General features: G+C 38.4%; 1 protein-coding gene across 3 annotated transcripts in view; it reads left to right on the forward strand.

Moving 5' to 3' along the window:
- The window catches only part of NELL1 (neural EGFL like 1), a gene marked incomplete at both ends in the record, with an annotated part of 886,110 nt that overhangs the window by 831,320 nt on the left and 32,489 nt on the right, over positions 1-22,301 (forward strand). For all 3 annotated transcript variants that reach the window (XM_079707393.1, XM_079707394.1, XM_079707395.1), the window contains one exon: positions 7,841-8,034. In XM_079707393.1, coding sequence (XP_079563519.1) covers positions 7,841-8,034 — 194 coding nt within the window. The remainder of the gene's footprint in view (positions 1-7,840; positions 8,035-22,301) is intronic.

A 22,301-nucleotide genomic window follows, 5' to 3' on the forward strand; every position in this document is an offset into this window, starting at 1 on the left:
TTGGGACAACAGGCCATGTTAACTTGTACGCACAGCTGCTGAATTCCAAAGCTTAAGCTTTAAATTGGTATTTTATACTGCTTCCATTAAGGAGAAAGAGAACCAATGACCAGAGATGGAACCTTGGAAAATGTTAATAACTTTAAAAATGGGAGAAGACTATAAGGTCCTTACTTAAAGGGCTGTATCCTTTACCCATTTTATCCCCAGTCTTTAGCACTATGTTTAAGACAGAGTAGATGCTCAATAAATATGTGTAATTAGTTAAGTGATTGATGATTGATTATTAGTGATTGGATGAATGAAGAGGTAAGAGGATAAATAAGGCAACATCATATCCCACTAGGATCAAGTAGAGAGCTCTTAGACAGAAATAAAATAACAATACTTACATGAAGGGTAATGCTTTTGCAAACTAATGATCATGAGAGCCTTTAGGATTTAGGCTTTGAAAAGAGAGTCCCGTGGAAACTTGCAAATATTTAGAAGAGGACAAAGATGCATACATGGAGGGAGCTGCTGGTTGTAGGCCCTAGGACATAAGACCTGGATTTAAAGGAAGAGATAAGGAAATAGTGAACTGAGACAAAGTGTTCCTTTCTTTTGCTCAGAGAGTCTGCTCAGTTAAAGGAGAAGACTCATTGGAGAAAAACACAATTACACACTGAGCAATAAAGAAACCCCACAAGGACAGGTTTCTTCCTAACTCAAGAAAGGCTGGAAGCTGGAACTATAAAGACTGAAGCGTTAACGCTGGAGGGACATTGGAACTTCTTCCTAAGAGACACATGATAGCATCTCAAATAGACAGAACTATAGCTCACTGATCTCTTCTTTCAGTCTTTACCTTTCAGGCTGAACACCTCATGTTTCATTCAACTGAGATGAGTTTGAGCCCTTCACTATGCTGGTGGACCTCTTCTGATGTGTCCTAAGTATGTCAGCCCCACTCTTAGTAGTCTGTGCTCTAAAGGGAACGTGATACCAAAGTGTGATGTGACTGGCACACATAGAGCATGGCTGTCACCTCTCTTGTTCTGGGCCTGAAACTTCCTATGCTTAAAATCTCATTAACCTTGTATTTTGCAAGCCATCTCAGACCTCAGATTTTCTCTACTTGTTTCTTTCACTTATTTTGCTGATGTGATGTGCAGTATGTATATTTTCCCCTGCAGTTTTCTCTCTGCCACTGTAAGAGAAGCAATGCTGCTTTAGCTATGGGAGTGGCATCTGTGCTCTATCTTGTCTATCATTAATAAACCCCCAAGCTCTGTTCTCATTTCCAAGCTGCTAATGCCTGGTAATGATTTCCAAGTCAGAACACACACAGCTGGATATTCAAACCCCAGGTTAAATTTTGTTTTCTGACATATCACCTGTCTGGAGTTTGAAAGTAAGTCTAGATGTGTTGCAGAAGTTATTCAAGGAAGAAGATGGGGTTATGAAAAAGGTCATTCCTTTGACCTAACTGCTACCAAACCATTGGAAAAAATTGTTTCCCTTGATCTCTGAAATCAACTTGTAGAAGTTTCAGCTCCTGAGGCAGGTACCATTACAGTTGTTATGCTATTAAAAGTTCTGCAGGGCTTACCTGGTGGTGCAGTGGTTGAGGGTTCGCCTGCCGATGCAGGGGACATGGGTTCGTGCCCCACTCCGGGAGGATCCCACATGCCGCGGAGCGGCTGGGCCCGTGAGCCATGGCCGCTGGGCCTGCGCATCCGGAGCCTGTGCTCCGCAGCGGGAGAGGCCGCAGCGGTGAGAGGCCCACGTACCGCAAAAAAAAAAAAAAAAAAAAAAAGTTCTGCAGAGGCTTTTTTTCTTGAAGGCTAGGAAAATTGTTTGGGGCTAGGTTGGGACTGGTTTGATTGCTGTTGATATAAACATCTCTGAATTGTATTTTTTTTTTACATGTGCAAGTAACCTAAGAACTTCAAATTAAAGAACAAAGCAGATCAACTAGGCACAACTAGATTTTTTTTAGGCAAAATTGAGTACAATAATAATAGTTTTCAGAAATTGTGAAAATGTCAGTGCAAGAAAATTAGTTCTAATGTAAGCCTAGCTGTGGGATTTTATTGAAAATGTTCTCATCCTAACATGGGGCATTTAAATAATGAATTTACAAGGAGAAACACAAGGAAATCACAGAGAGCCATTACTTACAATAAGAAAAAACAAGTACACTTTAATGGTTATAGATTTGAGTATGGAATATTTTGCCTGATTTTTGTTTCATTGCCTCTTTGTCATTGGAGGCCTGTCTGATGATTTGGGTAAGTATCATGGGTGAATGTCTTTGTGTTTGCTCATCAGAGAACAACAGTTGCAATATGTAAATAGGGTACCTCTTCCCTTTGGATGCCTTGGGATATGTATAATAGATTAAGCTGGCTTTGTGCAGAGCAAACAGGTCTGTATTACCAAGAATATGAATAATGTCAGTTTCCATAATTGCTAACATCTGGCTTTCCATAAATCTGTTAAATTGCATGGAAGCAGAATTAGATTTCTGCGTCATAAGTAAAGCAATTACATGGAATTCTGTAGGCAATATGGTCCTATATTCAACTGTGAAATCTTTTCATTCTGGAGCAGCAAAAGCAAATCCAGGTTTTGAACCCTGTTTTTATTGTGCACCCTAAGTGTGTTCATCTTTTTGCTCAGGTTTCTTAATTTATGAGAGGAAAACACTGCCAATATGTTTGTAACTTTGTAAATGCAAAATAAAGAAATGTTAAAATAGCATATTATAGCTGGGCATTAATTGACAATTTAGAGGTTATTTTAGAGGAGACCATAAATTAAAGATCCTTTTGTAGCCACTGGTTGTGGATCTGTTGAAATTAATCTTCCAGACAATTCCTGGGGTGATTTGCTGATGAGTCTTTCTCTGCCCTTGTCCCCTTTGACAGGAAAGGAAACGTGTCCCCTTTGACAGGAAACTGGGATGTGGAGGGAGGAGGAAAGGTGGCCTTCCTATTTCAGTGTGGTTACTACTGAAACCACACTGAATTTATTGTACTTTGAACTAGACCCAAGAGCTTTTCCTGATGAAAAATCAACAATAAAATGTGTTCCCTGAAGGGAAGGGTTGTGGTTGTGCCTTATGCTTATTGAACACCCCAAAGACCAAATTTTGGCAAAGTAGTCTTTATGGTAGTATTGGTCTGTAAAATTCCTGGATTTAAATAAGTTAAATAAATACATTGCACATCCACTGTATATTTTGTTGTACTTGGTACTGACAAGAGAAAAAGGAAAAATATTTAGTCCCTGCCCTCAATGAGCTCACCATCTATCTATGAGCCATGGATAAACTAAACATGGAGCTCCCAAGAGATGAATGCAAGGATAGCATTGTGTATGTGCAAGGTACAGAGAAAGCAAAAAGTCAATAGTGACTGTCTTGCAGGGTGAGGGATGGTGATGCTTGGTCTTGATCTTGAAGAATGCATGAGAGTGAAGATAGCACAGGAAGGGAAATGCTTACCTTATCAATTAATTTATACCCCACCCATTCCATAGGGGCTAAGAAACAGAGATGGGTGGAGGGAGTACTCCCATAATTAGAAAAGGCATGTTCCAAGGCACAGGCAGAGGAAACACCATGGTCTGTTTGTAGGTCACCCATTGCTTTTGAAGAGAAAGGGGAAGAGACAGAAGATAAAAACTGAAGTACTAAATCGGGGCTTATACGTATGCCAGGAGATTGAACTTTCTATTATAAGCATCAGAGAACCACAAAGAAGTGGCAGGCAGAGGAATGACATGGACAGGTTTGCTTTTTAGAGCACCACTACCCTGTAGAGGGCATTTAGAGCAATGCTTCTCCTCTGTCTGAACAGAGCCCAGATGTCTGGATCCTAATTTATGTCAATTAAATCCAGTTCTAGTGGTGGTGAGCCTGGGCTCCAGTACTTTTAAAAAGCTCGCCAAATATTTATATTTCGCCCACAATCTCCAAATATTTCCATTGTGCCCACAATCAAAAAAATCACTGAATTAGAGTGAGAAGTGTCTGGAGTCAGTTGAGACCAGATAGGAGACAAATGCAATAGTCCTGGTGATAAGGGTGAAAATCTGAACTGAGTTCAAAGAAATCTGAATGTTATTTTTATGATTATATATGTGATGAGCCACCTAGCTAGCTATCATCAAGTTACTCTCTATCTGTATCTCCTAGAGATACAAACTAGATTATAAATGTGATGAGAGAAGTATAAGACAATGTTTTGTTACTTTCAGCAAAAAATGAGAAGTGAGAATAATGCAAACATACCACTTTAGTATTGTTCCAAGATAGCATATACCTAAACAGTAAGCCATGTACCACCAACTGTCATTGAAATGAGTGTTCAGAGAAGGTGAATAATTACTATAAACTGGCATCATATTGGGAGATGCTTAACTGAGGAGGTAGGGCTTGAACTTGATCTTAATCATTCACATTCATTAAATCAAGAAACAAATATTTTTGAGTACTTATTATGTTATCTGGTTTTATTTTCAAAAGACAATAGATTAGGTGGGTATGGTTTTATACAGCTGATAACTGAGGGTCAGAGAGACTTAATAATGTGACCAAGGACATACAGTGTGATGTGCAAAATGACTGGTACATAGTAAGCACTCAATTAAGTGGAAGAGTTTCGAACGTGAGTGACCTCCTGATGCTCGCATTCAATGCTACTTTTTGTTGGGAAGAATTGGAGTAGAGGAAGAAGGCTGGGAAGATGAGAGAGGCTTCTAGGCGGAAGCACCATATGGTCGTATGTGTTGACCAGGAATGATGAGGAAGTAATTGAGGTCTGATTGTAGTTGACTTGGAATCTAGATAGCATAATTTGGGATCATTTCCACAGTTTTCAAAGGAGGAATAATTATTCATTAACTAAATGTCTTGACTGAGGCTACAATTGGTAGAACAAAGACAAAAAAAATAAATCTTATAATGAACTAGGTCTTAGAAATATTGTTGGAATTCCTTAACATCTTCTGCTTTGTACCACAGCTGTGAAGCCAAGTTTTATACCAATATAGTGCATTCAGTCAGTAAGGGAAGATAGGTCAGTGCATGCAGTCAGTAAGGGAAGATAGGTCATTTGTTTCCATTATTTTTAAGTCAAAATAGTTTTAAATTCTAGCAAACTTTGACTGAGTAATCATATCGTATCATTCTCAGAATTTCAGCTAAAAATGCTGAAGAGGATCCATGTAATATTTTATCTTTGAAAATGAGTTGCAATATCTAGAGGGCAAATTAGTTGAAAGTATATAAAACCACAGAATATTCTAGTATGCTGAAAGAAGACTTTAGACCTTGAATTGGCACAGTATAGTGGAAAGAACTCCAGTGCACCTTTCAGAAGGCCCAGGACACAGTCTTTGCTCTAACAGATACTAGCTGTGTGACCACTTAGCCATCTCTGTAACTTAGTTTCTTCTTTTGTAAACTGAAAATAACTATTCCTATCCTGCAATTATATGACATGACTTGTGAAAAAGAACTGTGAAAAACTTTGAAACTATGTATATAGTATTATATATATATATATATATATATATATATATATATTAGTAAAATTGATATTATGCCTTTGAACACTTTAGGGGGAAATGGCACTTAAATTATTTTTTCTGTAATTTAGTTCCATAATTCTTAAACAAATGCCTACAATTTTATACATATTTAACATGAATTTTAGGATGAAGAGTAAGTTAATTTATACTGTTCCTATTCTCACCTACCATAGGAGTCAAGCCTACCATTCAGTAGCCTACCAACAGTTATATATATATACTGCTGTGTTCCTCCTTTATCACCTTCATGAGGACAGTGTCTTATAAGTTGTTACCAACATTTATAGTACCAGTGTGCAAAGAACCCTGGTGCATGGCAGACTTTTGGTAAAAATGTGTTGAACTCAACATTGTCACCTGAAAGATGTTTGAAGGACTTGGCAGTAGATTAATCAGAGGAGAAGACAAATGACATGATAGACAAATGGCTAATGTTTTTAAATACCTTAAAAATTGTCATAAGAAAAATCAAGTAGACTTTGCTTGAGTGACCTCAGAACTAGTACCTACATAGAAGTTACTAGATAATATATTTTATTTCAATGTAAGGAAGACATTTCTTTTTTTTTTTAACATCTTTATTGGAGTATAATTGCTTTACAGTGGTGTGTTACTTTCTGCTTTATAACAAAGTGAATCAGCTATACATATACTTATATCCCCATAACTCCTCCCTCTTGCGTCCCACCCTCCCTATCCCTATCCCCTCCCTATCCCCTCCCTATCCCCCTATCCTCCCTATCCCCTCCTCCCTCTTGCATCCCACCCTCCCTATCCCACCCCTCTAGGTGGTCACAAAGCACCAAGCTGATCTCCCTGTGCTATGCGGCTGCTTCCCACTAGCTGTCTATTTTACATTTGGTAGTGAATATATGTCCATGCCACTCTCTCACTTTGTCTCAGCTTACCCTTCCCCCTCTCCATGTCCTCAAGTCCATTCTCTACGTCTGCGTCTTTACTCCTGTCCTGCCCCTAGGTTCATCAGAACCCTTTTTTTTTTTCTTTTTTTAGATTCCATATATATGTGTTAGCATATGGTATTTGTTTTTCTCTTTCTGACTTACTTCACTCTGTATGACAGACTCTAGGTCCATCCACCTCATTACAAATAACTCAATTTCATTTCTTTTTATGGCTGAGTAGTATTCCATTATATATATGTGCAACATCTTCTTTATCCATTCATCTGTCGATGGACACTTAGGTTGCTTCCATGTCCTGGCTATTGTAAACAGAGCTGCAATGAACATTGTGGTACATGACTCTTTTTGAATTATGTAAATTGATACAGCCACTATGGAGAACGGTGTGGAGGTTCCTTAAAAAACTAAAAACAGAACTACCATACAACCCAGCAATCCCACTACTGGGCATATACCCTGAGAAAACCATAATTCAAAAGGAAGACATTTCTGAAAGAGTTATTCAAAGATAGAATAGGCTGCCTTGTGCAGTAATAGATTGTCTGCAGGGAAAGGACTCAAACCAGGGCTGGACAGCTATATGTTTGAGATGTTAAGGTCACCAGAGCCCTGAATGTCAGGGAGGGCTACTGGATTTATGTTTTCGTTCCATACTTGGCTGTCAATGAAAAACAGCAAAATATATGGTGTCTTTCATCAGCATTCATGCCATATCCTAACTAGCTCTGAGATGTTTTCTTGTGTGAGCAAAAATATTGCTAGCCATTAGGGTGGTGAGTTTTTGATTAGGCAAGGCATCCTCCAAGAATTATTTCCTTTTCTTTCAACCTTGGCCCCAGGATCTGGGGGCAGCCTAATTGGCTCAGGGTTGCCCTAATTGCTCACTCGTTTTGCCCTAATTGCCCACTTGTTCTTACTCAGTGGCTAATCTATTCACACCTTTTCTATTAGACCCAGATCTCCATGGGTGTATCCATACTGTTAACGAATTAGCAGTATTTATGGCCTCTGGATGGTATAGTTCTTGAGAATATCCTAAAAGCAGTTCAGAGTTGCTCCTGGATAGTTTAGTAATTAGAGTCTGACAGCTGTGGGTTTGAGTCCAAGACTGGCCACTTATTAGCTATCTGACAGCGAACATGTTATTTAACTTATATGAGGCTCAGCTGCATTAGCTGCCTTGCAGAGTAGATGAGATAATGCACGTGAACAGCTTGGCACAGTACTGGGCACAAGGCAAACACTCAGTAATGTTAACGAATGCTATTATAAGTGATGATTATTTTCTAATGATCATCTTGACTGGAGTCTAAAGCTCCATGCTTTCTTCATTGCAGACATTGATGAATGTGCCTTAAGAACTCATACCTGCTGGAATGATTCTGCCTGCATCAACCTGGCAGGGGGCTTCGACTGCCTCTGTCCCTCTGGGCCCTCCTGCTCCGGTGACTGCCCCCATGAAGGAGGACTGAAGCACAATGGGCAGGTGTGGACTCTGAAAGAAGACAGGTGTACTGTCTGTTCCTGCAAGGTAAGGCTGATGTGGTGCGGCGGAGATTGTCACTGTTCTTCCTCTCCCTCCCCCTCTGCTCTCCCTCCGCATGTCTTTCCCCAGGTGGTTGAGTCATGGGTCTCCCGTGATTCCTGAAAAGACTTCTGTTCTAATCCCAGCTACAGCTAATGATGCCGCTGAGTGGCAGGCAGACCTGCTTGGGATGAAAAGTGAGGTGTAGGGTTGCAAAGAGACTGCTGAACACGGGGGCGGCGGGGGGGCGGTGAGCAGGGCAGAGAAGCCGATGTTAGTCCTCCCGCTGAGAGCTGGCGGTGCCTTTAAGGTCAGCTGGGTGAGAGCTTTAATGAGCCCTCAACCCTCACTTCTACAGTCCTGCTGATTAAAACTTCTCTTTCTCTGAAATGATCACCTGCACGAACTCGCTCACTCTTCTGGTGACATCATCCAGAAAAGCAAGGCTCAGACACTTGCTTGCAGTGGTCAGAGACAGGTGGGCTTCTGATACATTCTGAACACAGAATGATGATAGTACGAGGCCATCTGGCCAAATGACGTCTTCTTTGTCGTTCTCAGTGCTGGGCTATTCCTTACATTAAGTTGTTTGGAAGTGAGTTTAATGCGTTTGAAAACAAAATTCTGTCATCGACTAGTTTTGCTTTATGCTTTGCAAAATGGGCCTATTGAAGTGTTTGATTTCCTTGTGCTTTATTTCTTCTTTTGTTGATCTTGCCTATTCATTTTCCTTTGATATTGATTTCCTGTAGCTCTTACATTGTATTTTTATGTCCCATTGGGATGGGATTGTTTAATATTTGGCTTACGGGCATGGGAACTCTGAGAAATTACTTGCTTAGTAGCCTTGTAGAGAGCTGGTCTCCTGATAAACTCAAGAGTGTTCCCTGGAAACACAGTGGAAATGAACCTTGAGAAGTCCCCCAATTCTTTCACCTGCCTTCAAGTCTGTCACACCTGCAACAGACCTGGGGGCACCTATTTAGGAAAGCTGCTTTACCAGGTGTTTAGATCATTAGCCCATAACACTCATTTTTCCCCTTATACATAAATATAGTTCCCCACATTTAAACTTAGGTCCATTGCCCCCAGTTGTTAAGTACCTCCTATATGCCAAGCATCCTGTAATTTAACAACAGCATCCCACTTAATATAGCACAACTCTGAAAGATGAAGAAACTGAGTTTCTAAGTTTTAGGGGAAGTAATGTATGCTTAATATCACAAGATATAGATGTGTAAGCTGGGATTTGAATTCTACTTGCTTGCCCCAAATTTTATAGTTTTCTCATCTTGCTACATGTCCTGTAACCCTCTACAGATGACATCTGTTGACATTTATAAAAACCAATTAAGTAATCAGTCAATCCAACTTGGCTGAGTTCAATGCTCAACTCAGTACTATGTTAATGACTGGGTAGGACATCCCCTCAAGAAGTTTTCAAGTTATTAAGTACAATATTTAAGTATGCGGCACTGACTCAGAGCTAAAGTTTTGGGGTTTTTTGGCCACACCGCGCAGCTTGCGGGATTAGTTCCTTGATCAGGAATGGTACCTGGGCCCTCCACAGTGAGAGCTCAGAGTCCTAACCACTGGACTGCCAGGGAATTCCCAGAGCAAAAGTTTTTGAGAGACAGAAAAGCTTGTTGTGGGTTAGAATAGTTGAGAAATGCTTATGGAAGAGGTTGGCAATTAGGTCTCCATTCAGCCAGCAAAACGAAGCTGAATTCCTTTACTAGTTCTTTTCTAGAAAATATTGTTTTTCTAAACCTTTGAGGAGGCTCACAACCTGACCCCAAATCCTTTTTAGGCTTTCTAGATCCCCAGTACCTGGAACAGGCAAGGGACTTTAGTTGAGTCTTGACCAGTATGAAACCGAAATTTATTTTTCTGTTGTTGTTTTATTTAAGCCCACGATAAAGCAGGGCACTTACCAATCATGAAAAATTTTCCAAAGCTTCATTAATTGGTGGGGCTAATAATCCAAGCAGGCTAAGTTGACTTATTCTGCTTTGACACCTAAAGTACCTCCAAAGACTTCTGGAAATTAGACTGACATTGCCACAGGAAAGGAACAATTCCTGTCCTCTTATTTTGTTAATATAATGCACCTCCACCACCACTGCACTCCTTTATGAATAAAGGACTGGGCAGAGTTATCTACATAAGTCTTTTTTAAAAAATAATTACTCATTAATAGCATAGCTTCCAAGAGGTTGTGGGCGGGGAGGAGGTCTGGCTTTAGGAGCTGAACTGAAACCCTGAGTCAAATTCTGTAGATCATCCTCAAAACATGAATTTATTTGTGATCCTCTTTGTTTGTTTCCATTATTTTCAGTTGTAAGTATTCTATTCTGATTTGATAAGAAATATTTCCAGTACTGAAGCGTCAAAGTGAACTATTATAATGGCATCATCTTAGAGGCTAAGAAGTAAAATCAAGGTTAAGATATAAAGTGCTAGCCTTTTAATCATACCCTTGATGTTTCAAATTCAAATAAAAAAGAATTACACAAGCAGAATCACACAAGCCAACAAAGGGTCAAGGCATACTGTTGAAAGAAGCAAAGTTCTTTCCCCCTTGAGAATCAGTACATCAGCTTAGCTAATGTTTCATGCCAATGGACAAAAGAGGCCTTGAAACATGTCCACAGCTGAATGGAGTTCAATGATAAAGTTAGGCTAGCGCAAATGGATTTGGGCTTTGTTTAGATGCCATGTGCTTCCTTGACAGTGGCAATGATTTTGTGCACCTTTAGACCACTTAGTTGATTAGGCACAGAATAATTGCTGAATTGTTTGGAACCCACGTTCCTCCAGCATTATCCAGATCACAGAAACCCAGAGTGAAAAATGGTTCTCTCGCTGGGCTTGATCCCTAAATCTTAGTTACAGCCCAATTTCTTTTCATAGATACCCATCTGTGGCTTTTCCTTTCATAAATTTGTCCAGGGCCTTATAGAGACATTTTTATTTTCTATCTGTACTACATGGAAAGACAGAGTGGTCTCAGCTTTATTAGTTTCTAGGAAATGCTGCATTTTAGTATGAGTGGTTACATTTATATTGGAGATCATGGAGATGAATGGGGAAATGGATACACAATTAACCACCTGTCATGCCATGGTAGAGTCATGAACAATTTATTGTTGAGGGAACAATTTATTTGTGGAGGGAACATACAAAGGGGAAGTATGCTCTATTCTGGGAGGATGCAGAAAGGAATAGGGAATGACTTCACAGAGTAGGTGAACTTTGAATGAAACATTAAAGGATGAGAAATTTATCCAAGTAGAGGTGTGGGGAAGGTGAATTCCAAACAGAGGGAAAACAAGAACAAAGAAACAGAAGCATAACGATATATATTAAAGGAAATATGAAGTGAATGATGAGATTAGAATATCAGGAGCAAGTGAGCAGCTGAGGATCATGAGAGATTTTTTCATTTAGGATTGGTGTGGCCTAATCATGGTCTGATTGACAGCATGATGGACAGACTCGGGAGATCAAGGCTAAATGGAGAGATACCACTTAGGGTGAAGTAAAGGTTCAGGAAAGTAAAGGTGAGAACCTGAAAGAGCAAGAGAGGTAAGATCACATGGGAGCTAACGCCGAAGTAAAATGATGGGTCCTGATGAATGCTGATGTCAGACACTCAACCTCTGTGGCTACGTGTGTTCTTATAATTTAGGCAAAAAAAGCCTCAGAGTGACATGCTGGAAGTTTAGCTGCCCATTTTCCTGGGTGAAAAGAATTGAGGTGCCAGTTTCAAGTAAAGAGACAGGATTTGCGATTACTCCTATACCTACACCTTTACCTACTACTACTACTATCATTAGTAGCTGGAAAATCCAGTGGGAGAAAGAGAAAAGCTATAAAGGCCAAATTTCATTTCTGTGCTTCATTCAGAGGGTTTGTTTTTGTTTTTCTGTTTTGTTGTTATTTTTGTTTAATTAGAAAGAAAGGTGAACTAAAAAGAAAAGCATTCATCCTGAAAGTAAATATAATACTGAAGACCTGAGCAAAACCAGGTCTTGAGTTTTTCTGGGAATTACAGAGATGGATAGAGAAATAGATACTATAAGCAGTCACCCACCATTCATATTAAAGTCAGGGCCAAAGAGCTGTGACAAGGAAGTTGGGTAAAGTGTAGAAGATTTTTTTGCCTTTAAATTGTCTGGAATACCGGCCATTTGATCTGGCCTCATATAAGCCTTTGCCCAGAAACTGAGGAAGGTGGCCATAGTAGGGAAACTAAAGGCTTCATGCTTTTCCTTCAGGTAAGGAGATAATAACCCTCTCTGCAAGGAGCTGACAGTAAAATAGCCCTGCCCTTCTCAGCATGGCACTCACTCCGAGGGTGAAGAACAAGGATGAGTCAGCCTGTGCCTGGGGCCAGGGTAGATCTTAGACTTCTAGAATCCTGCAGTCTACTCATAAAAATGCTTTGCTTTGCTTTGCTCTGCTCTCAGAACTTAACCAGCACCATTATCAATACCTTCCTGTCTAGGGTGTTCTTGATGGCAGGAGTTGGCTGTGCAAGCCCTAAGGTTGTGTTTCCCTTTCTTTTTTTCCCCACTTTTGTTCATTTTTATTTATCAGTTAATAATAACAAATACTTTCCTGTATGTGTGGAATTCTTGTTCTTAGAAATATTTAGTAGTAGAGAATCCATAGGGGAAAATGTGAGTTGTTACACTATATGTGTCTTGTTATATTTTACTGGTATAGTTGATTTAAAATATTGTATTAGTTTTAGTTATACAATAGTGATTCAATATTTTATACATTATATGCCATTTAAAGTTATTATAAAATAATGGTTGTATTTTCCTGTGCTGTAAAATACATCCTTGTTGCTTATTTATTTTATACATAGTAGTTTGGATCTCTTAATCCCATGCCCCTATGTTATACCACCCCCCCCACCTTCCCTCTCCTCGCTGGTAACTACTAGTTTGTTGTCTATATCTGTGAGTCTGTTTTGGTTTTGTTATACTCATTTGTTTTATTTTTTAGATTCCATATAAAAGTGATAGCATAGAGCATCTGTTTGACCTATTTCACTAAGCATAATACCCTCTAGCTCCATCCATGCTGTTGCAAATGGCAGAATTTCATTTTATTTTTGTATGACTGGGGTAATATTCCCTTGTATACACATATCACATTTCTTTATCCATTCATCTGTTGATGAACTCATAGGTTGCTTCCATATCTTGGCTACTAAAAATAATGCTGCTATGAGCCTTGGGGTGCATCTGTCTTTTCAAATTAGTGTTTTCACTTTCTTTGGATATATACCCAGGAAAGGAATTGCTGGATCCTATGGTAGTTCTATTTTTAGTTTTTTGAGGAACCTCTATACAATGTTCTATAGTTGCTGTACCAATTACATTCCCACCAACAGTGTTCTAGGGTTGCCTTTTATCACATCCTTGCCAACATTAGTCATTTATAGACTTTTTGATTATAACCATTTGAACAGGTGTGAGGTGATATCTCATGGTGGTTTTGATTTGCATTTCTCTGATGATTAGTGATGGTGAATATCTTTTCCATGTGCCTGTTGGCCATCTGTATATCTTCTTTGGAAATATGTCTATTCAGGTCTTCTGCCATTGTTAAATTGTTTTTTTAAATTGAATTGTATGAGCTGTTTATGTATTTTGCATATTACCCCTTATTGGTCATAACATTTGCAGATATTTTCTCCCATTCACTAGATTATCTTTTTGTTTTGTCAGTGGTTTCCTTTGCTGTGCAAAAACTTTTAAGTTAAATTAGGTCTGATTTGATTTTTTGTTTGTTTTTTAATTTTATTGGAGTATAGTTGATTTACAATGTTGTGTTAGTTTCAGGTGTACAGCAAAGTGATTCAGTTATACATATACATATATTCATTCTTTTTTAGATTCTTTTCTCTTATAGGTTATCACAGAATATTGAGTTCCCTGTGCTATATTATGTCCTTGTTGGTTATTTATCTTATTTATAGTAGTCTGTGTATGTTCATCCCAAGCTCCTGATTTATCCCACCCACTATGTTTCCCCTTTGGTAACCGTAAGTTTGTTTTTGGTATCTGTAAGACTGTTTCTGTTTTGTACATAAGTTCATTTGTATCATTTTTTAAAATTAGATTCCACATATGAGTGATATATGAGTGTCTGACTTACTTCACTCAGTATGATCATCTCTAGGTCCATCCATGTTGTTGCAAATGGCATTATTTCATTCTTTTTTTAGAGCTGAGTAAATTCCATTGTATATATGTATCACATCTTCTTTATCTATTCCTCTGTCGATGGACACTTAGGTTGCTTCTATGTCTTGGCTATTGTAAGTAGTGCTGCAATGAACACTGGGGGTGCAGGTATCTTTTCAGATTATGGTTTTCTCCTGATATATGCCCAGGAGTGGGAATACTAGATCATGTGGTAGTTCTATTTTTAGTTGTTTAAGGAACCTCCATACTGTTCTTCACAGTGGTTGTACCAATTTACATTCCCACCAACAGTGCAAGAGGGTCCCCTTTTCTCCACACCCTCTCCAGCATTTACTGTTTGTGGACTTTTTGATGATGGCCATTCTGATGTGTGTGGAGTGTTACCTCATTGCAGTTTTGATTTGCATTTTTCTGATAATTAGTGATGTTGAACATCTTTTCATGTGCTTTTTGGCCATCTGTATGCCTTCTTTGGAGAAATGTCTATTTAGATATTCTGCCCAGTTTTTGGTTGGGTTTTTTGTTTTTTTGACATAGAGCTGCATGAGCTGTTTGTATATTGTGGAGATTAATCCTTTGTTGGTTGTTTTGTTTGCAAATATTTTCTCCCATTCTGTGGGTTGTCTTTTCATTTTGTTTATGGTTTCCTTTGCTGTGCAGAAGCTTTTAAGTTTAATTGGGTCCCACTTGTTTATTTTTGTTTTTATTTTCATTACTGTAAGAGGTGGATCCAAAAAGATCTTGCTGTGATTTGTGTCAGAGTGTTCTTCCTATGTTTTCCTCTGAGAGTTTTATAGTGTCTGGCCTTACATTTAGGTCTTTGATCCATTTTGAGTTTATTTTTGTGTATGGTGTTAGAGAATGTTCTAATTTCATTCTTTTGCATGTAGCTGTCCAGTTTTCCCAGCACCACTTATTGAAGAGGCTGTCTTTTCTCCTTTGTATATTCTTACCTCTTTTGTCATAGATTAATTGACCACAAGTGTGTGGGTTTATTTCTGGGCTTTCTATCCTGTTCTTCCATTTACAAGGTTATCTTTTTATTTTGTCAATGTTTTCCTTTGCTGTGCAAAAGGTCCCATTTCATTTTTTTTGTTGTTTTTGCTTTTGTTTCCTTTGCCTGAGGAAACAGAGCCAAAAAAATATATTGCTATGATTTATGTCAAAGAATATTTTGCCTATATTTTCTTCTGGGAGTTCTATGATTATTAAAGACATTGAGGTATTTAATCCATTTTGAATTTGTTTTTGCATATGGTGTGAGGAAATGTTTTAATTTCATTATTTGACATGTAGCTCTCCGGTTTTCCCAGCACAACTTCTTAAAGAGGCTGTCTTTTCCCCATTGTATATTCTTGCCTCCTTTGCCATAGATTAATTGATCTTAAGTACATGGGTTTATTTCTGGGCTGTCTGTTCTGTTCAATTGATCTATGTGTCTGTTTTTGTGCCAGTACCATGCTCTTTTGATTACTGTGGATTTTTAGTATAGTTAGAGAATATGATACCTCCCGCTTTGCTCTTATTTTTTTTTTCCCCACAAGATTGCTTTGGCAATTGAGAGGCTTTTGTGGTTACATATAAATTTTAGGAGTATTTGTTCTAGTTCTGTGAAAAATATCATGGGTATTTTGATAGGAATTGCCTTAAATCCGTATTGTTTGGCTAGAATGGATATTTTAACTGTATTAATTCTTCCAATGCAGGAACAGAGAATATCATTCCATTTCTTTTTATCCTCTTCAATTTCCTTCAACATTTTATAGTTTTCAGAGTATATGTCTTTCACCTCCTTGGTTAAATTTATTCCTCGGGGGCTTCCCTGGTGGCGCAGTGGTTGAGAGTCCGCCTGCCGATGCAGGGGACACGGGTTCGTGCCCCAGTCCGGGAAGATCCCACATGCTGCGGAACGGCTAGGCCCATGAGCCATGGCTGCTGAGCCTGCGCGTCTGGAGCCTGTGCTCCGCAACAGGGGAGGCCACAACAGTGAGAGGCCCGCGTACCACCAAAAAAAAAAAAAAAATTATTCCTTGGTACTTTATTCTGTTTGATACAATTTCAAATGGGATTTTTAAAATTTTGTCTTTCTGATAGTTCATTATTAGTGTATAGAAAAGCAACAGATTTCTGTATATCAATCTCGTATCCTGCAAATTTGCTGAATTCATTTATTAGTTCTGATTGTGTTTTGATGGAGACTTTTGGGTTTTCTATATATAGTATCCTATCATCTGCAACTAGTGACAGTTTTAATTCTTCCCTTCCAATTTGGATGTCTTTTATTTATTTTCCTTGTCTAATTGCTGTGTCTAGGACTTACAGTATTATGTAAAATTGAAGTGGTGAGAATGGGCATCCTTGTCTTATTCCTGAATTTAGAGGAAAGGCTTTCAGCTTTTCACCATTAAGTATGATTTTAGTTGTGTGTTTGTCATAAATGGCTTTTATTGTGTTGAGATATGTTTTCTGTGTACCAACTTTGATGATAGTTTTTATCACGAATATATGTTGAATTTTGTTAAATGCCTTTTCTACATCTACTGAGATGATCATGTGATTTTTATCCTTCCTTTTGTTAATGAGGTGTATCACATCGATTTTCCAAGTATTGAACCATCCTTGCATCCCTGGAATAAATCGTACTTGATCATGATGTATCATCGTTTTGCTGAGAATTTTTGCATCTATATTCATCAGAGATATTGGCTTGTAATTTTCTTCTTTTGTACTGTCTTTGTCTGGTTTTGGTATCAGGGTAATGCTGACCTCATAGAATGAATTTGCAAGTATTCCCTCCTCTTCAATTTTTGGAATAGTTTGAAAAGGATAGGTATTAGTTCTTCTTTATATGTTTGGTAGAATTCCCCCTGTGAAGCCATCCAGGCCTGGACTTTTCTTTGCTGGGAGTTTTTTGTTGTTGTTGTTTGTTTGTTTTTAATAAATTCAATTATACTACTAGTAATAAGTCTATTCACATTGTCTGTTTCTTCCTGATTCAGTCTTTGAAGGTTGTGTTTCTAGGAATTTGTCCATTTCTCTAGGTTGTCCAATTTGTTGGCATATAACTGTTCATAGCATTCTTATTTTTTTTTTGTATCTCTGATATCAATTGTTATTTCTCCTCTTTTATTTCTTATCCTGTTAATTTGGGTCCTCGCTCTTTTTTTCTTATGAGTCTGACTAAAGGTTTATCAATTTTGTTTATCATTTCAAAAAAATCTCTTGGTTTAATTGATCTTTTCTATTATTTTGTTTGGTCTCTATTTTATTCATTTCCTCTCTGATCTTTATCATTTCCTTCATTCTGCTGACTTTGGGTTTTGTGTGTTCTTCTCTTTCTAATTCCTTTAGATGGTAGTTAGGTTGTTTATTGGAGATTTTTCTTGTTTCTTGAGGTAAGCCTGTATTGCTATAAACTTCCCTTGTAGGACTGCTTTTGTTGCATTTCATGGATTTTTGAGAGCTGTGTTTCCATTTTCACTTATATCAAGGTATTTTGTGATTTCCTCTTTAATTTCTTCATTGACTCATTGGTTTTTTAGTAGTATGTTGTTTAGTCTCCACGTGTTTGCGCTTTGCCCATTTTTCTTCAGGCAATTGATTTCTAGTATCTTAAATTTGTTGAGGCTTGTTTCTGGCCTAGTATATGATCCATCCTGGAGAATGTTCCACAGCACTTATGTATAATGTGTGTATTCTGCTGTTTTTGGATGGGATGTCCTATGTATAAATATTGAGGCCAGGTGGTCTAATGTTATTTAAGACCACTGATTCCTAATTGATTTTTTTGTTTGGATGACCTGTCCATTGATGTAAGTGGGGTGTTAAGTCCCCTACTCATTATTGTATCATTATCAATTTCTAACTTTATGTATGTTAATATTTGCTTTATATATTTAGTGCTCCTGTATTAGATGCATATATATTAATGAATGTTATACTCTCCTTGTATTGATCCCTTCATCATTATATAATTCCCTTTGTCTTTTGTTATAGATTTGTTGTAGTCTATTTGATCTGAGTATTGATACCCTAGCTTTCTTGTCATTTCCATTTGCATGAAATATCTTTTCTCATTCCCTGAATTTCAGTCTGTGTGTGTTGCTACCTCTGAAATGAGTCTCCTGTAAACAGAAATGGGTCTTGTTTTTTTATCCAAACAGCCACCCTATGTACTTCATTGGAGCATTTAGTCAATTGACATTTAAAGTGATTATTGATAGATATGTACCTATTGCCATTTTGTTAATGGTTTCTTGGTTGATTTTGTAGTTATTCTCTATTTTTTCCTTCTTTTAGTTTCTTTCCTTGTAGTTTGATGATTTTCTTATAGTGATATGTGTGTTCCTTTCTAGTTTCATATAATGATGGTAGCTTTTTGATTTGTGGTTACCATGGGATTCATATATGTTGACCTATATTTACTAGTTTTAAACTGGTAGTCATTTAAATTCAAACATATTCTAAAAGATCTACATTTTTAATTCCCCACATTTTGTATTTTTGATATCACATTTTACATCTTTATGTTTGTCCCTTTATTGATTATTATATGGTTAATTTTACAATTTTTTAATTGTATTTTAATCATTGTACTAGTTTATTTTAGCGGTTGATCCTCAGCCTTTATCTAAATTTGCCTTTACTATTGGGGCTTTTCCTTTCCTATCAACTTACTTCTCGTAATAGCCTTTTCTTTTCCACTTACATAAGACACTTTATCATTTTTTCTAAGGTTGGTTTAGTGTCAATGAACTTTTGTAGTTTTGCATGTCTAAGAAGTTCTTTATCTCTCCTTCTATTCTAAATGATACTCTTGCTAGGTAGAGTATCCTAGGTTGCAGGTTTTTCCCCTTCAGCACTTTGCAGGCCGGAAGGGAGTGACATGGTATATTCAATGTTTCTACAGAAAAATCAGCTGATAACCTTATGGTAGTTCCCCTGTATATGACTGTTTGTTTTTCTCTTGCTGCCTTTAGAATTGCCCCTTTATTTTTAACTTTTGCCATTTCAATTATTATATGTTTAGTGTGAATCTGTTTGGGTTCATCTGTTTAAAACCCTCTGTGCTTCCTATACCTGAATATCTGTTTCCTTCTTCAGGATTGGGAGGTTTTCAGCCATGATTTCATCAAATACAGTTTCAATACAAATTCAGTTTCTCTCTCTTCTCCTTCTGGGACCCTTATAATGTGAATGTCGGAACATGTGATATTGTCTCAGAGGTCCTTTAAACTGTTCTATTTTTTATGTTTGTTTTCTATTTGCTGTTCTGATTAGTTAATTCCATTATTCTACTTCTAGATCACTGTCAGTTCTTCTGTATCACCTAGTCTGATGTTAATTCCTTATAGTGTGGTTTTTATTTCAATTATTGTATTCTTTGGTTTTGAATGACTCATTTTATATTTTCTAGTTCCTTGTTAAAATCCTCACTGTATTCATCTACTTTTTTCCCTTCTTCAGTTAGCATTCTTATTATTTATGCTTTGAACTCTTTATCTGGTAAATTATTTGTCTCTCTTTTATTAATTTTTTAAGGGGTTTCCTCTTATTCTTTCAGTTTAAACAAATTCCTTTGTCTTCTCATTTTGCTTAACTTTCTCTGTCTCTATGAAATTAGGTGAAAGAGTTACCTGTTGGGGTCTTGAAGGAGTGTCCTTCTGTGAGAGCATCCCTATACAGTCTACATTTTTCCAGTGGCTTTAGTGGGAGAGCTGGATCGGACATGAGCATGAGTCATGTGTTTCACCAGAATGTGCTGGAAACTAACACATTGGTAGGATATGGGTCTGGAGATGAAGTTTCTAGGACCAGAGCCAAGTGTGATCTAGGGCTTCTCCTCTGCTCAGTGGTCAGCACCACCCTATTGGGTCTGGGATCAAGTCCCAAGTTGCTGGAGCAGAAGCCCTGAGGTTCGAGTATGAGCTGGCTCCATTCCCTCTATGTGTATGCTCTTTCCCCTCCTAATACCAGCACCCTCACTCCAGAGGAGAACAATGCTGCATCAAGAAGGACTGGAGCAGGTGCCCTCTGTGGGTCTAGGCATGGGCTGTGGTACCTCTGGACCCAGTCAGAGTCCAGGACCTCTTCTGATGTGCTGCCTCCATAAGGGCCAGAAATGACTGCCCCCACTCAGCTCACATCCTGCACTGGGACTGAGCTGCCTTTTTCCTTCACAACTAAGCTCTCTCTTCAGTTGCTTTAGCCCTCATCCTAGTGTGGAGCTGCACCAAAGAGCAGGTGGGGCTGGTGTGAGCACTCAGCCTGGGTCTAGGGATGGGCTGTCCCAGCACTGGTGTCTGGGACCACTTCCAAAGTACTGACTTGGTAAGCACCACTAATGGCTGCTCCCTCCCCGTTCCCACCTATACCCAGTTATGTCCCTCAAAACTGAGCCTTTACCCCAGTGTGGAGCTGCACTGTGAAGCAAGTGAGGTCAGAGTGTACCCAACTCAGGCTGGGGCATGTACTGGGGTGGTTGCAGGAAACAGCCAGAATCCAGTGCAGTTTCAATCCACCCTTTTCACCTTGTTTCAGGAGTAACCAAGAATGTACACCTTCCTCACAAATGGAGTCCAGACTTCCTACAGACTTCCTGTTAATTCCACTGGCTGTCCAACCATCCCATGGGCTTTGTCTTCCCCTTGTCAGACCCCAGGGCTGAGGCACCCAATATATAGCTCTAACTACTCACTCCCAGGGAGGATTCCCCGCCTCTTCTGAGTACCCTCCCATGGGAACAGGTACTGACCTTATAACTTCTCTTCCCTTTCTACCTGACACTGTGTGACTCTTTCTTACAACCTTTGTTGCAAGAGATTATTTCTACCAGTCTCCAGTTAGTTTTCATTGAGAACTGCTTCACATGTAGATGTATTTTTGATGTGTTCATGGGGGGTTTGGCATCCTCTTACTCTGCCATCTTGGTCTCTGCCCCTGTGTTTCCTTTTCTTTGAAAGATAAACATATTGGCAGGTTTACTTCTGCCTTCAATACTCTAGGGGTCCTTTGAAGAACAGAGGCTCCATTTTTATTCCCCTGGCTTCGTATTCCTGTGCAGTTCCAAACCCTACCTTTTCAGTGCAGGAGCTTGAGGGTTATGCCATACTAATTCCCCAGTGGACTTGGTTACTTTGTTTCTCCATCAGAGGTTTTCAAACTTTTTCTTGCGCAGAATCTCTTGTGAGACTTTCCTCACTGACTCTACCCCTCAAACTTTCTGGTATTAGTAGGTCTGGGTCGGGGCACAACAATTTGCATTTCTAATTATGGGCATACCTCAGAGATACTGGAGGTTCACTTCCAGACAACAGCAATAAAGCAAATAAAGTGAGTCACACAAATTTTTGTGTTTCTCATTGAATATAAAAATCATGTTTACACTGTACTGGAGTCTATTAAATGTGCAATAGCATTAAGTCTAAAAAAGTATATATCAAATATTTTATTGCTAAAAAATGCTAACCATCATATGAACCTTAAGTGAGTTATAATATTTTTGCTGATGGAGAGTCTTGCCTTGATGTTGATAGCTGCTGACTGGTCAGGGTGTTGTTGCTGAAGGCTAGAGTGGCTGTGGCAGTTTCTTAAAATAAGGCAACGGTGAAGTTTGCCACATTGATTGACTTTTATGATTTCTCTGTAGCATGCAATGCTGCTTAATAGCATTTTACCCACAGAATTTCTTTCAGAGTTGGAGTCGACCATCTCAAATCCTGCTGCTGGTTTATCAACTAAGTTTATGGAATATTTTCAGTCCTTTGTTATCATTTCAAAAACCTTCACAGCATTTTCACCAGAAGTAGATTCCATCTCGAGAAACCACTTTCTTTGCTCATCCATGAGAAGGAACTCTTCATTCATTAAAGCTTTATCATGAGATTGTAGCAATTTAGTCAAATCTTCAGGCTCTCCTTCTAATTCTAGTTCTCTTGCTATTTCCACAACATCTGCAGTTACTTTCTCTACTAGAAGTATTTAAACCTTCATAGTCATCCATGAGAATTGGAATCAACTTCTTCCATACTCAAAATGTTATGTTGA

The sequence above is a fragment of the Hyperoodon ampullatus genome, assembly GCF_949752795.1.
Source record: "Hyperoodon ampullatus genome assembly, chromosome: 7".
Classification (NCBI taxonomy): Eukaryota; Metazoa; Chordata; class Mammalia; order Artiodactyla; family Ziphiidae; genus Hyperoodon; species Hyperoodon ampullatus.